Raw genomic sequence first — 16,110 nt, forward strand, 5'->3', positions numbered from 1 at the left:
ATACTGAGTTCAAAATTCCTTGATTTTTGCCCAAAACAGTCATGTTTCACATTGTGATGCCCATAAAATATACAGTCAATTCACTTTACAGTATATTCTGTGAAGCGCTTTGAGAGGTCTCGAAGACGTGATAAGGGGCTATATCAAATACAAGGATTATTATTATGTCATAAATATATTAATACATTAGAAGCGCACTATAGTACTCTGTTCTAAGGCAGGTTCTCATAAGGTGAGTGCCCTGGGGGTGGCTTCCTAGTCAGCTTCTAACGCACTAAAAATGACCGACTTACAGGTCATCAGTTTGCTGCATGTGGAAGTGATGTAATGATCGATGATCTGATGACCTCTGGACGACAGACATTCTGGGGACAGGGAGCAAACTGACCTTTTTTCTGCACTTGTGAGCAGCAACATCGACGGTCAGGTCAAGATACTGGAGCGCTGTTCTGAGGTTGGGATTTTATGGCCCTGTTATAACTGGGTTCTTCTGTAAATACATCACCATTCAACCCCAAATGTAGACGTAGGCACGATGGGTCGAATGGCCTCCTTCTGTGCTGTAGGATTCCAAATGGTGTTTCAGCAGTTGAAAGCTTCCTTGCTGTGTTCTGGTTTTATTTTCCACTCCTTTCATTAATAACGTGCCTCCAACAGCCAGGCTTCACAACTCGGCCACGACATAAACCACCCTTGCTGCTCCTCTCAGGATTACCCACCAGAAGATGCTCTGAAACTATGCAAGAAGGGTCATTGCACTTTAAAAATGCAGATAACTCACTGCCACAATGCTGTGGGCAAAATGCATTAGCGCCTGGGATCTAATTTGCATTTGCTAATACAAGTCCAATGCTGTACCGTAACTAGCATGCTGAATTGCAAGCTGGTTTTAAATATAATTAAACGTATTTACAGTATTTTTACACATATCACTGCGTATTTCAAAGGGAGGGTTAAACTTAAAACACAAAATGTTCTTAGAAACTGAAACGAATACACTCTTAAGTTATGTGAAAAATGTCGATATAGAACTCCACAGTGTTAATCTATCAAAATTTAGGCACAAGCATTCCTTTCTGCTATTTATTAAAGACTGTCTTCGAAAGCGAGTTTGGGGACAGCAGTGAAAATATTTTACCACATGTGACTGCATTTTAGACAGTCACATTAAGAGATCTCGCCTAAAGGCACAATAAATATACTTTTTTGGAAAGCATAGAAGTATAAATTGTGTCATGCCCAAAGGGCAGAAGAATACTGAATGTAGTTGTGAAGGAAAGTATTTAAAGGACACATAGCCATGTCCTTTGAAAGAAGTAAGTTACTAACAACTGTTTCTAACCATCTTAGATTTGCTGCAGTTTTACAGCGTGTCAGCTGAGAGAGTGATATGGAGATGTGCAAATCAGCAGATCTTTGAATGCACATGCCGAGTGCCAACGCCAAACAGTTTATAGAATGCAGCTACACTTTACATAGCACAGTTTGAGGCTGATTGACTGATTTAATGTGTTTTTAGGACACATCCTATCGATGCTGGGTCCCAGTTCCAGTTCTGTGCCTTAGATTTTGATGTCTTTCTCAACCATAACAGCTTGCACTTTAGGTAAGTAAGAGGTATGGTGCATTATGGTCAAATCATATCATTTCTTGTAATGGAATTCCTTTGATTTGGCTGATTCCCAATTAAGCAGCACACTTGAAACTCAGGAGTGCCATCATTTGGTAGGACACGGCATCACACATATTGATCTGCAGAACATTGACAGCCTGTGTTTATTGTTTTAATGATGAATTTAGAGATGGATTTCGAGGTGAGAACCAGAAATAAACATTTTTCGATAGGGGGCGGGGAGAGGGGATGGAAGGAGGGAGGGAGAAAAGAAAAATAGGCGACAGAAGATGACTCCATTTTTTAATAAATTGACGTCTCAAAGTGCTTCACAGAATATACTGTAAAGTGAATAGACTGTATATTTGTGGGTGAAACGCAGCAGCCAATTGCACACAGCAGTGTCCCACAAACAGTCGTAGATTGAGTGACTTTTTTTTGAAGGATTATTATCCCTGGAAATCGACTAACAACCCGGTTCCTACTTACTGCTAGATAAACAGAGGCTTGTGAAATAAGGAAACTTGCCCAACATTTTGCCCTGCCTGGGAGTCAAACCCAGGTTCTCTCGCCTGCGAGGTGAGTGCTTTAACCACTGAGCTACAGGACTTCATGACCTGTAATATGTTATTAGGCAATAACATACTTTGCAGAGAAATGCCTTTCAATGCAGTAGCATTGTGACCACTGGCTGCTCAACGGCATTCAGAAATCGTCGATGTTGCTATATTTTAGTTGCATGAGAAGTTCCTCGCTCTTTATTTGTAAACTAACATTATTCATAAACTAACAACTAAACAACATTTTTATTTACATTTTATAAGAATTTACAAGACTCGGGCAGACTCCAGCTTAGTTTACACTGGAGTGAGCTTTCTGACCAAAACAGGACAGTCATTTGTCTATAAAACGTATCGACCTTGGGAAGAGGGATTATAGGATTTTCCCACCGGGTGGTAAATTTGTGCTTATTGGATTTTCCCAATATTATAAGTATACGTTGCCAAATTTAGTGAATTTACAGACCATTATATTTGCATGTGATGATAGAGGGGGAGAGGAGGGGGTGTGCGGAAGCAAGAGTAGAGAGAGGAGTATCTAGCCATGGAATTTTTTTATTGTAGTATATTAAGAGCCATAGAAGTTTTTTTTGGGTGGGGGGGGGTGGGGATCCTCCGGGTGTCTGATCCATGCAGAAATCCATCACCATGCTTAAGAATATCCACATCAAACAGCCTATACACGAAATTCCATTTATAGAAGGCGTTCAAGAAGGCAAGGAGAATGATTCGATCTTTGAAAACAGGCTGAGGAAGACACTGGGGGGTGGAAAGGAAATAAAAACCCGCTTCTAAAATGCTGATCAGGAAGTATCTTGTGGAGTCCTGCAGTTCGGTGGTTAGAGCACTCTCCTCGCAAGCAAGAGACCTGGGTTCGATTGCCGGCAGGGCGAAATGCTGTGCAAGTTTCCTTACTCCACATGGCTCTGTTTACCTAGCAGTAAGTAGGAACCCGGTTGTTAGTCGATTGGCGGATCACCTTTCCGGGGATAATAAATCCTTAGAAACAAAACATAATAATTTGGCCTCTCAATCCACAACTGTTTGTGGGATGCAGCCGTGCGCAATTGGCTGCCGCGTTTCGCCCACAAATAGACAGTTAATTCACTTCACAGTATATTCTGTGAAGCGCTGTAAGATGTCTCGAAGACGTGAAAAGACGCTATATCAAATGCAAGGATGATTATTATTATTATTATCGAATTGCAGCATTCCTAAATTGCTGCTCAGGTTGAGATGGGCCACAGGTCAGGATCTGACCTTGCTACTCTCTGCCTGCAGGCCTTTGCACTGCATCAGGCAATGCCTTTTTACCCACCATGCGACTGGAAGGAGCTGGACGGATGGCTATTTTTCATCAGATGTTATATTTAGATGAATCTGCGTTCCTGAAAGCTTTCAAACCAAATAGAGTTCAAGGTCTTCCGCTGAACTCCTCAACTGCCAATCCACCCCCAAGATGTTTCCATCTCTTTAATCTGAGACTCTTAAAAAATGGTATCGATTTTGTTGAAAATATTTGACAGCCTTTATGTCCAACTTTTTTTCTGGATGTAGTTTTGATGAGTATCTCATTTATATTCTTTCCCCATAGCATCCACAGAAACTAACTGAGCAGAGACAAAGACCTTGCTACCCTACCACTCCCAATACATTTTGTATCAAAGAGATTTGTAAAAGCAGCCTCCATGAGTCACAGTAAAAGGGTTTCCCTGACTTGCTTCCAAAGACAGACTCATCAGTCTCTGTTACATAGAGATTCAGTGCAACAGTGAGGAGTTATCGTACATTATGTCAAAAATATACATATTTAATGTTTTCAAACCCAACAGTTTGACCAAGATGCTAAAAATTCGTCAAAGTCTAATACATTAAGAAAAACAGATAGATATTCCACTTTAAACACTAGTCATTGCTGTGTGGTGGTCTCAATGGGTCGGTTCCTGAGCCAGGTGGGTTTGCAGTACTCCATGATGCTGCTGAGGTCATACCAGCCAGGTTGGCTCATCGGCAGGACTTGGGAGAGGCAAAACAGTCACTTGAAGCAGGGATTCTTCCCATGTCCCCTACCTTACCATTGGCGGGCGGGCCTTCAGCCTCTCTGCCCCTACCCTCTGGAGCTCCATCCCACAGTCCCTCTGCCTCGTCCCCTCCCTTGCCTCCTTCAAGATCCTTCTCAAGACCCTCCTCTTCGACCATGCCTACGGTCACCCTCCTACCCCTCACCTCCCCGCCCTCCGTCCCTCCCGATCACAACCATCCACTCAGGTGCGGATCCCTGACTGTCCAGCTACTTAGATTCAATCAGCTGGCAAACGATATCCCAATGCACACTCAGGGATCCCCAAGCCTTGGCTCGCAGCAACCAGCAGCTAATACTCTCTGGAAATAGGTAAGCAGTGGGTGTCCCTTTGGGGAGAGAGTGTGTATTCCATTCCAGACAAAGAGAAATTCCCATGAGTGGGGTTCCACACGGGTGGAATTCTCAGTTGATTTGGATACTCTTGAGCATCAGCGCCTTGGGACGTCCTCCCGATGTGAAAGGCGCTCGACAAATGTAATTTTGTTGTTGTTGTCGTTGTTGTTGGGCTTGGCTTGTGGTGGCAAAAATGCTGTCATATCACGAGAGGGAACAAGAGGGGAAATGAGAGCTCATAGAGATAAAACATCAATGCGCTGGACCATCTCATTTTAAAATTAAATAATTAATCTCACCAGCTTCTCCGTTAAGGTAACGAAAAGGATGCTTCTCAAATGAGGCCAAACCCCTGCCACAGCTCCAGCTCTACCACTCTCAGTGACTGAGTGGATCAGGGGACAGTAATTATCAATTATAGCAAGTTAGCCAACAAAGACAGGGCGAGATGGTTGAAGGGAACGTATTTCAGACAAGCCAAGGTTCAAAGAGTTTATTTTATGGAGCAATATTTGCATTGCCTTTGGCTGATTTTCTGCAGAAAAGATCTGCAGTGATTCTATTAGAACTGTCCTAAATTATCAGGGAAAGAAAAGGACAAGACTATGCACTTATTTGTTTTCTTGATAACCAGTGTTTTTAACTAACAAAATGCAGTCAAGGTCGGAAGGAGCATTTTGATCTCTAATGGTGGCCATTAGTTTGTTTTCCTCCCACTTTGGCCCTACTGACTGCAGATTTATTAGAATGATGATGCCTCTCAGCAGAGTGCTGCGACTATGTCTGCATCGCTGTAACAACTGCGTTTGGAATATGTAAATTGGACTCACTTGATTGCATTTTGCATGACTTTAATACCGAATGAAAGTAGATTAAAATCAGAGCCAGGCCATGGTTCCATATTCAGTCCATATTAAATTGGTCTCACTTAAATCTGCTCCACCCCCTGCACATAGAGCATTGCAACTCAATAAATCAACATTTATTGCAAAGGATTTCTTCTCTCAGAGATGCCATTCGATGTCTCGTTCCCTCTCTCCCAGGTATGTAAATGGCTGCAATGACTGGAACCCTTGGAGACTATGAGCCAGACTTAAAAGGCTGACCAATATGTTGCTCATTATTCAGCCCCTCAGGTTATGTATGCACAGAGATGCAACTCATTAAAGCGTCTTTACGCAACTATTAAATGTGACCTGTTGAAAAGTCTGTTCGTGACTGTTCACCATTCTCTATGAACTTAAAACTATGTAAAAGCAGCAATTACCCTCTCAATATCACAAAATAAACTACCTCTTCCTCTTCAAAATTACACACAGAGTGGTATGGAACCGAAAACGATTTCAATCAAGGCTTTTCTTCCTGAGCAATCGGTTCATGCAGAAGATGTAATGTAGAACGGCAAACAAGCTTTAAGCTGGTTACAGCAGCAAGTACTGAAAACAATGCAGTGTTACAACAGTGACCTCTAGTGCGCATTAAGAAACTTCATTCCAGTCAATGTTACTCCCTCAAATGGACCAATTTTAAGGTTTTATCAAGACTCGGGAGGCAATGTGACCAGCCTGCATTAGATATTTATCTTGAATCCCTCAGGGACGTGTGTAGCATTGATATTTTTTTTAAAAAACAATAAACTTTTTAACGCTGTATAACTCATAGAATTCGTCCGAATGCTCTTGGTCCCATGGGCAAACAAAGCCGAGCTTCTTGCTTGGTCTTTGCCAGTGTAATTCAGTATCCAGTAGCAGCCACTAGGAGCTGGGCAAGTGATATGAGCAACTTCCCGTGTGACTGGCCATTGCTGATGAAAAGCTAGTTTCGATTTTGAACAGAAGGCAGAATGGGAGAATTCACTGGAACTGAAATGTATTAACATCTTGGTGTGATTAATTCAGATAGGATTGGTGCAGGAGGATGAGTTGTCCACTTGCCTCGTGTGTTTAAACCATGTATTAAGATGAGCTCTAACCTCCAGCTACTTCTGCTTACAGACCTCTTTTTACAGGATTAATATTCTGAACAATCAACACTAATTGGCAAATGTAAATACATATTAATGGATGTTACTAATACTTGCACTTATCAAATCATTGGAACTGCCTTCTTTTCGAATAGTGCCATGGGACCTTTTAATGTCCACCTACCAGGCAGACAGAATCTCAGTTTAATGTCTCATCCAAAGGACAGCTCCTCTGACAATGCAGCCAGACGATGAGGTCGAAGTCCCAACCCATTGTCTCAAATTAATTTGCCTTCAAAAATAACATTGTGTTGATTCACAATCTCAGATCGATGATATCTGAGACATACTGGAACTAGTAAATATTCCCTTGAACATGCAATAAACCTCTTCCTCCACCAGCAGTCCAGCAGACGAAGAGTAGCCAAGAACAATCTCTAAGTAGTCTGATTTTTCTTCCCATGTTCGAGCAAAGACAACCTTAATTGCAACAATCAATTATTGGTCGTGAAAATTGCCATGAAAGCGCAAACCAGATATACAGGTTAAGCACCAGTATATTTTTACAATTTCATGGTTACTGTCATTCCTTTTAAGAGAAAAAAAGTCTGTTGGCATCAATTGGTGTTAAAGATATTAGTCCAGCTAGCTGATAAACAACCTTTCACATTCAACCATCACACACAAAAAAAAACTTTGCTCAAAATGTTTATTCTTATACAATATCCAAAAGTTTCATTGAAAATATGTACACAGGAAGATGGGGGGAAATGACATGACAAGAGTGAACTTCAAATAATCTATGAAACCGCTTTAAAGGAACTTGTGAGCATCTGAATGCTTCAGTGCATGCTTGTTTTACTGTGGCGAATGTTGAAAGGACTATAGTAATTCAGTAATAAAGTAGCAGCAAGCTTGCTTAAAACTGTAGTATTAGAAGCAGCTCATACAAAAGGAGTGAAGTTGCAGGAAAATGTTAATCTTACACACAAGTAAAAGTAAAACTGGACCAATAGATGTTCTAAAAAAAATACTCTTTCTTTCAAGAGAACCAGAGATGCAGACCAGCGTGTATGTATTCCAGAACTGGGTGAATCTACACATTAGTACATCATAAATTAGAGATATTAGCTAGAAAACACTTGGTTTGAACACCAATTTTAGTTAAAAAGGAATGAAAAAAATGCAATAAATACAAGAAAACTGAATTAAATAAGATGTACTTTTTTTAGATGCATTCTACAGTGTGTCCCACTACAACGCAAAAAAAACCTCTCAATTCCTAATATTTTAATACTGTGGATTCTTTTTTAAAAATAAACATGTCATGAATGAGAATCTCCAATGAAAGGTATCGGAAATGGAAGTAGAGGTTAGTGAAATTCAGCAACTACCCCCCCGCAACAATTTTAGGATCTGCAGGAAAACAAGCAAATTTTAACCCCTGTATCAAATGAGTCAACAATTTGGAAAATATGCTATAAAAGTGCAACTATAAAATATTTTCTAGAACATGTACATATGGCTCAGTCGTCTCTGGGGAAGGAGAGGGAACGAAAACCGAAGTTCAAGGTCATAGGAGGTCAGTAGTGTAGATATTACGAACCCCAAATAAAATAATATTTCTTCTGAAAGAGGTTGGGTTATTTGTAAGGCACACATCACAATTCAGGAGCTCTCTGTGGTTAAGTGTGGTTAAAGCAGACTTTTATGCCAAAAATACACAAACATACACACACACACACGCATCTCACTCTATTCCTGTTCTCTCATTGGTGACAGTCGTAAAAAAAAGTATATTGTGTTTTTTTTCAATAAACCTTTGGAATCCAACAGTCTGACCACAGTTATCAGGCACAATAGTTTGTATGCAATCTCTACAGTCTTCCAATGGTTTCGTTACTAAGTGTACGTTAGCAGCATTTTTTTAAAAAAAAAGAGTTTTTGAGTATGTAGCATTGTTCAGGACACAACTGTAGACTTGGGAGATCTTTTCACTCACAAATACAGTTCTTTTTCAAGTTTCCCCTTCTCACCTCTCAGAAAAAAGCATCTTTGCAACGAAGTAGGAACATTATCCAGTTCCAAAAACAAAACACAACTATAATGTTGGCCAAAAGCCTTCATTCACTTCATATGAACCACCTGGAATCTAGGAGCGACTCAACCCTCCACCCAGTTAGTAAATGTACAATAAAGGCAGACAAAATTTTAGCAGCCCAGTTGCACAGAAATGTAACGTTAAACTTATTTACATATTTCATTTATTCTATAGTTAAATGACATTGAATTTCACAAATGAATAGTCCTTCGTTCTCTCGCTGAAACACAGCATTAAAGACTCCAGACTCACTTCTACAGTTAATACCTGTTCCACCGTACAGGAAAGTCACATTAACAAACAGTATCCCTTTTGTTGGTATTAACTGGATTAAAAAAAACTAAAACTTCAAACCCATACGATCTTGCCATAAACATTGAGAGCTGAATAGGTTGATTGAATTTTTTTCATAAAAAAAGCAGATCAGTGCTGTAATGATTAAGGCAATAACTAACACTTTCCCACAGGCAACTAATTATTTCTTCAATTCAAATTCTCTTCAAATTAGTTCTCTTCAATACCCACCCCACCCACCACCACCACCACCAAAAAAAAGTTTAGTGCATTTAAAAATAGTACAACATATAGGCTTGGGTTTCAAATCAATCCGCAAGTGACTTTGTGAAGCTTCCCATTCCAAGAAAGATTTTCCTGGTCCCAGCTGAACTTTGATCATTTCAGTAGAGTTCAATCCTCTGCCACCTCTTGGATGTTAGGAGGGTTTACTATATGCAAGTGTGCAATATTGTCATCCCCAAATTTTAATAAAATCTAAATTAATGTTTTTATAATACGCACATTTGAAATATGAAGGCATTTGAAGACCAATTCAGTGAACAAATAGTCTTCAATAAGCGTTCAGTTTGACAGTCATTTTCACTCCATGTGCAGAACCAATGTTTCGTATTTTTTTAAAAAAAACTAAACATGTACCATCCAGGCACTGAATTTTGGCCCATGTGACAGATTAAAGCACAGCTATAGTAAGCATTTCTACATATTTCATACACATTTATAATGTAGTTCAGTCACACAGAGGAGTTATGTAATAATGTTGATGGGAATCCCACCTCGATAAAACGACATCCTTTGATAAATGCAGCATATTGAAAGATTTACATGAACTGCGCCCATACAATGTATTTTCATTAATATCACAATGTGCTGTGCAATTTTGAAAATTTTGCATACAGGTTATATGCAAAACGAACCCTTCCATCATGCTCAGGGCACGAATGGGATGGGGAAGGAGGCAGGGGAAATAAAGGCGAGAAAGATAATTGAGGGTGCATTTAACCATTCAAGCAAATCCAGTCAACTGAATCAGCTGCAATATACTGTATTGCTTACTACACCTGAGATACCCAAGACCACACTGAATACAAAGAGACTATTGGAAGACTGGTGATGGCAGAAGCGTTACCACAGTTCATACAAGTTTGATTTATGTTTTATTTATTTATTTATTGCTCTTTATTTCCCGACGTAAAGAAAAAGAGTCCAATAAGAGTTAAGCAACTTCCCAGAAATCTCAAAACTTCGGGTACCGAAAAAACAAAAATCTCGTTTCCGATTCAAAAGAATAATTAACACAAATCCTAGAATTCTAAAAAGAAAAACACAATGGACCCAATGTGAGATATTAGTGCCAAGCTATCGGTGTAGTTATTGCAAATACAGAAATGCTTGGGCAAATTTAACTAAAACCAGTACAATTCAAGTTCAGAATCAAAATGGAATACAAGGCGATTTGGGTACACACATACATCGCTCGCTCACTCGCTGGTTTGAACCGAACAAAAAAAATAATGTCATCAAACAAAATGGAATTGTAGTGTTCTGTACATGTACAAATCACAGCTTATTTGAGGTGGATCTTGTACTGCAGGCGTGGTCAAGATTTCCTCCCCAATGGATAAGGTGGCGAGAACACTTCCATGCCAGAAAAGGAGTCTCCCATTCACAGCTTCCAACCGATCTAGGATGAATAAGGGCAAATAATTAATGATGCAAAGTGCCAACGTAAAGCACAGCCACCTGTGTTTTAACCACACAGCAGGTTTACAGCAAGTTTTCGGTGTTCAATTATTAATGCGGAAACCAAAATCTAGGTAGCATTCCGAGCCACATTTTAGCAGGGTATTGTGAAAACCGCCAGCAACACCACTCTCCTCTGCGGCAAGTTAAAATTTGGAGGTGCCAGTGGGGAGAAAAACAATAGGCGTCGGAAGTGAGGGTGCTAACAACTGAATCAGAAAGTGATCGGTTCGAGTCCCACGTCAGGACTTTCAACTCACAGTCCAGGCTGACGCTCCAATAGACCAAATTGTTATAACCCGGGTTCACCTAGAATGTGTGAGTGTGTAGTAACCAGCGATTGCACCCAGTTACAAGACTGGTTAGGAATTTTATGGAGCCCCCTAACACTGATTTATAATAGGGCTCCAATATATCGTGCCATTTTCCTCGCTGTAATACATTATTGAAAGTTTTACTAGATTAACCAATGTTGGACATGCTGGATGAGGAGTCCTGTAGCTCAGTGGTTAGAGCACTCGCTTTGCAAGCGAGTGACCTGAGTTCAATTCCAGGAAGGGCGAAACCTTGGGCAAGTTTCCTTACTCCACACGCCTAATAATAATCCCTCCAAAAAAACCAAAAAAAAACAATAATAAATTGGTCACTTTCAATCCATGACTGTTTGTGGGACATTGCTGTGCGCAATTGGCTGCCGCGTTCGCCCACAAATATACAGTCAATTCACTTTACAATCTATTCTGTGAAGCGCTTTGGGACGTCCTCCCGATGTGAAAAGCGCTATATCAAATGAAAGGATTATTATTATTATAGGCTACGTGTGCAGCCCAGTCCCATTTAAACAAATGACTCTTTCAAATTACCTTCTTTCATGGACGTGTTTGTCTCATTGACTTATGTACTCTTTGTCTAAAGACCCACTGTGTGAGTGATTAATGCTCCGTTTTTGCAACATACTGTTCGAGTGCTGCAGATACTGGAAAGGTCTTTTCCCTATGGACATGAAAGAGGGAAGNAAAAAAAGCCATTGTAAGTTACAAATGCTTAATTCATCTATTAAAAAAATGACGTTCTTAAAAACTGCATTCCCTTTTGTCCTTTCACTTTAAAACTGAAAATAAACACTGGTCACTTGCTGGACACTGAAAGCTAAGCAAAGCATTCCAAATATCTTTGAATGAGTGTAGAATAAAGTTTGTCAAAGAAAAGCAAGTCGCAGCAGTGTTAACTACCAATACTGCTTTCATAAAAAGTAATTCCTTTGCTCAGTTTGTGAAGTTTACTACTTGGCTCTTCAATTCCACAATTGTATCCAATAATCTCCCGCTTTCCTCTCCACCAAAACTGCAGATGCTCTTTTCCCTATGGACAGAGACTTTCTTGATCAAACGCAAAGATTTATATATGAAACGATGCAAAGAGATTCATTCTGAGAAAGACTTTACAAATTCTATGCATTGCTGGAGAGTTCAAATAAGGGATTAGAAAGCTTTGATAAACTGGTGATGCCTCAGACAAAGCATTCATTGCATTTCCCCACAATCTACAATTATAGATACAAAACCCTGCTTTGTAATAAGGTAACTACACCACCTCGATAGATGATAGTGATAGACTAGGATTGAACCTTACTGGTCTGCCTCACTATCTGAGTGCTTCGATGGTCATTATGATCATAACTGACCTCAGATCTCACTTTCAATCTCTATCTTTTGATGAAAGTATACATTTGTAGGCAGGACTGGCACCAGCTATAATGGACCTTCTATCAGTTGAACAGCCTGCAAATAGCTCACGGGCTATTCTATTCTTCTCCCTTTGAGGCAACATGGGAGGGAGGGAGGGAGGGCGGGAGGGAGGGAACGGACCACTCAGTGTCCAGGTTTTACAGGAGAGAGAATGGCAACTTGGGCAGGCAACCAGAAAGTTGCCAGCAGCTACCTTTGGAATTACCGCAGCATAAAATCACTGCCTTAAGGCAGGTGGAGAGAATGTGTAGGGAGATTGTTTAAGGAGACTGCAGTGCCAGGTGGCACTTCTGAATTTTTATGGAGGCATATGCTTTAATCCCAAAATAAGGCAAGGCCACAGCAATGAGCACTTAGCGATGAATTACCAACTGTTTTTTCTGTATTCAAGTATACAACAATCGCTCCACTTTAATTACACCAAGAGCCACTCCACCCGAAACCTTTTAAACAGGTTTAACAATTTTTTTAAAGAAGAGCCTAAAAGGAAGTGTTCATATGCATACAGAGCACAAGAGACACCACCAACAAGGCAGGTCAAACTAGTGACCTACATATTCAAAGTACGAGTTTCTGCAATACTCTTCTCCAGGTAAACGGCAGCCACAGAAATATAGCACTTCCTAATTTGGGAGAAAAGTCCCCCCAAAAAAACAGAAGCGGATTCAAATTGGACAAGAGAATTAACAGTGAGCTCAGGCAGGAGTGAGATCTGCCATCTGAGTGTTCTTTCGAAAGAAAACCGGAACAGGAGACCATTCTGCTCATTGAGCCTGTTCCACCAGTTTAATGGATTTGGGCAAAACTTTTAATTCAAATGCCTTTCACTATAGCCTTCAATATCTCCACTCTTAGGTCCTCCAACGCTGCCCCAGTGAAGAGGGCTATATAAATGTGAGTCACTGTTACCCAAATATCTGTCTCTCTCATTTTTAAACATCATTAATGATTCCACCTCTACAGGTGTTCTGCACTAGAGTATTTCACATCTCGACAACCCTTTGTGTGAAGAAATGTGAACTCCTCTGTTTACTGCTTAACCGAGGGGCATCATTCCAGTTAGAAGTAAAGTATGCTCTGCCAAGAAGTAGGAAAAAAAGTCTAGTTGAATAAAGTAAGACTCCTAAACCTCATTGCTATCCCTACTAGTCAATGCAAGGAATTAGTTGCTGATAGATAAAACTCAGCTGTGATGTTTACACCACAATTAATCCCAAATCTCAAATGAATCCGCCCGGCCCACCATCGGCGGTCGGGACTTCAGCCTCTCCGCCCCACCCTCTGGAACTCCATCCCATATTCCCTTTCTCTCGCTCCCTCCCTTCTTCAAGGCACGCCTCAAGACCCTCCTCTTTGACCATGCCTTTGTCCACCCTCCTACTCTCTCTGTCCTCCGCCCTCTCTGATCCCAACCCAATCCCCACCAACCTCACACCCCCTCCCACCCCAAGGTTCAGCGCGTTGGGGTGTCCTCCTGACATAAAAGGCACTTTACAAATGCAATTTTGTATTGTACAATTACCCTCTCCCTGTTGTTGTTGTCCTTCGTGAACGGTGCAATTCGCTGTTGGACAGCAGCACAGCTAAACTAGCAATCGCAACCACAGGACAGAATGTGAATGGAAACTTTTCAAACCTAGAATGTGGGGCAGACAGGGCATATTGAGCCGCTGTAAGGTCTCGCTTTCTGGATCATGTGCGCTGCTGCACGATAGCTTCGTTGAGTTAGCAACAAAGCTTTACAATGCAAATTACATTAATAATCCTTGCATTTGACATGATGCCTTATCGCGTCGGTGAGACATCTCAAAGCGCTCCGCAGAATAGAATGTAAAGTGGATCGACAGGTGCCAATCCATTTCATATTGTGGGCGAAATGCTTCTTAAATAGTCTGGTCAACCTGATAGAGTGTACAAAATGCCACATTGGCAAAAAAAAGCAAGGGGTTGACTATGACCACCTGTATCAAACGAGCTTTCCCTGGCAGCAACATAATGATGCATGGAATGGGAAGGACTCGAAACGGTCTGTTCCTGGAAATGGAAACTCCCTGGTTGAAAAAAAAACCCTGCAACTCCAAAGAATTTGCTCAAAATCTGGGACTCGGGAGGATTATTCCCAGTCTGGCTGCCAGAAGCAAGGAAAACAAATGGCGTGTTAAAATTATTGCAATTATGCAAATAGTCATCAGGTCCCGTCGTCCAAAAACGGATGAATTGTATATAATAAAACACACATCTCGTCAAAAGGAAAGCATATCCAGCCAGTCAGTACTGCATACTGCTCGCCAGCCCTGAATATATTCCAGAGAACTGTCTGGAAGGTACAACAGTTGCTGAGCAACAATAATCACTCTCCCTATCCTTGGCTGACACAATCTCTGGGCCCCGTGCGTCCCAAGTAACATTATGACCAGAAAACAGCAGGAGAAATGATCACGTTAAAATTCAGGACAGAAAGATGTCATTAGCATTTCTGATATGCCAGGGCCCTTCTCTGGCTACTGAAAGCCTCGGTGTGACTACTTGTCAGCCTTCATTGTCATCAGTGCTGACAGCGCATGCAAAGTGCAAGGCTGCAAGTATGAATAAATTGCATTAAATTAAAAGCCACAAGCTTGATGTGCCTCTAACCGTAGCATCACACTTCTTGTCAGGCCTGATCCTTTCCGAGCAGCTGGCTTTATTTTTCCAGACATCAACCAGCTTCGTCAGGCAGCAAGTCAGGCAAGATGCAATGTCGTCACCTTGATGGGGGCAACTGATGCAAAAACAACAGGAAGTGAGTGGCACCAGAACTTTGCTGTCTCCTCTGGGCAAAAAAAAATACATCAGTGTGATGAACAAGCAGTGATTGGAAGCATCATGGGCTAATCAAGTTTGCTGAGTGCAATGCATTTCCCATGTCACTCCCGATCTTCCATCCAACACACTTCAGACATCCGCTCTGCCCCAGAGAATGCTGTCACCGGCCAACAAGGGCCAATTTTGTCATTCAGAGAGCTCGAGGATAGTTCCGGCTCAAAGATGTGCAGCATTTATTACTGTCTTACATTTGCAAATGACGGTTGGTTCAGTTTGACGTCTTCCGATTTAGAAATTCATCTTGGGTTGGAAAGGAGCTAAAAAGATTTTATATATAGTATATGTATATTTACAAAATGTGCACACGCGCACACAAAATGCACATGCCACAAATAAACAGAGCTGCGGCACTGTTTCAGACACGAGTAATCTCCGGATTGATTGATGCAGATTTATTCTGGAGCTTCATTTAATCCTTCATGAAGTTTGCAAGTCAATGACTGACTTCAACTCAACGGAAGGCAAACGCCCGGCAATTTGCAGACTAATTTGGTCGGAAAAAATCACAATGAGAATGTTGCAGGTCCGAAGCAGGAAGAGAAGGTAAGGGACGTTCAGACCAGTAAACACACCTTTGTCCCGTGTATGTGCTTTAGTTAATAGCTTTGCTCACGAATACCAATGGCACAGAGTAGAGATTTTATTAACGTCTCATCAAAAGAAATTGAAAATAGGTTCTTTCCCCACTCGATAGCTCAGCAGCATTATCCACTGAATATCTGAAGTGTTAGGTTCAAGCCAGTTTGTGTGGCTATCTGATCTCAGTTAGGACAGCACTCAGAATATTAATATTGGCCTCAGCAATGTA

General features: G+C 41.0%; 1 protein-coding gene across 1 annotated transcript in view; it reads right to left on the reverse strand.

The window, feature by feature from the left end:
• Positions 1-9,197: 9,197 nt before the first annotated feature.
• znf217 (zinc finger protein 217) overlaps positions 9,198-16,110 on the reverse strand; it is a 38,434-nt gene continuing 31,521 nt past the window's right edge. The window contains 2 exon segments of the mRNA XM_042341764.1: positions 9,198-10,630; positions 11,553-11,682. Of these exon segments, the coding sequence (XP_042197698.1) occupies positions 11,576-11,682 (107 nt within the window). The 3' untranslated portion in view covers positions 9,198-10,630; positions 11,553-11,575.

The sequence above is a fragment of the Callorhinchus milii genome, unplaced genomic scaffold (genome assembly GCF_018977255.1).
Source record: "Callorhinchus milii isolate IMCB2004 unplaced genomic scaffold, IMCB_Cmil_1.0 Scaffold18, whole genome shotgun sequence".
NCBI lineage: Eukaryota > Metazoa > Chordata > Chondrichthyes > Chimaeriformes > Callorhinchidae > Callorhinchus > Callorhinchus milii.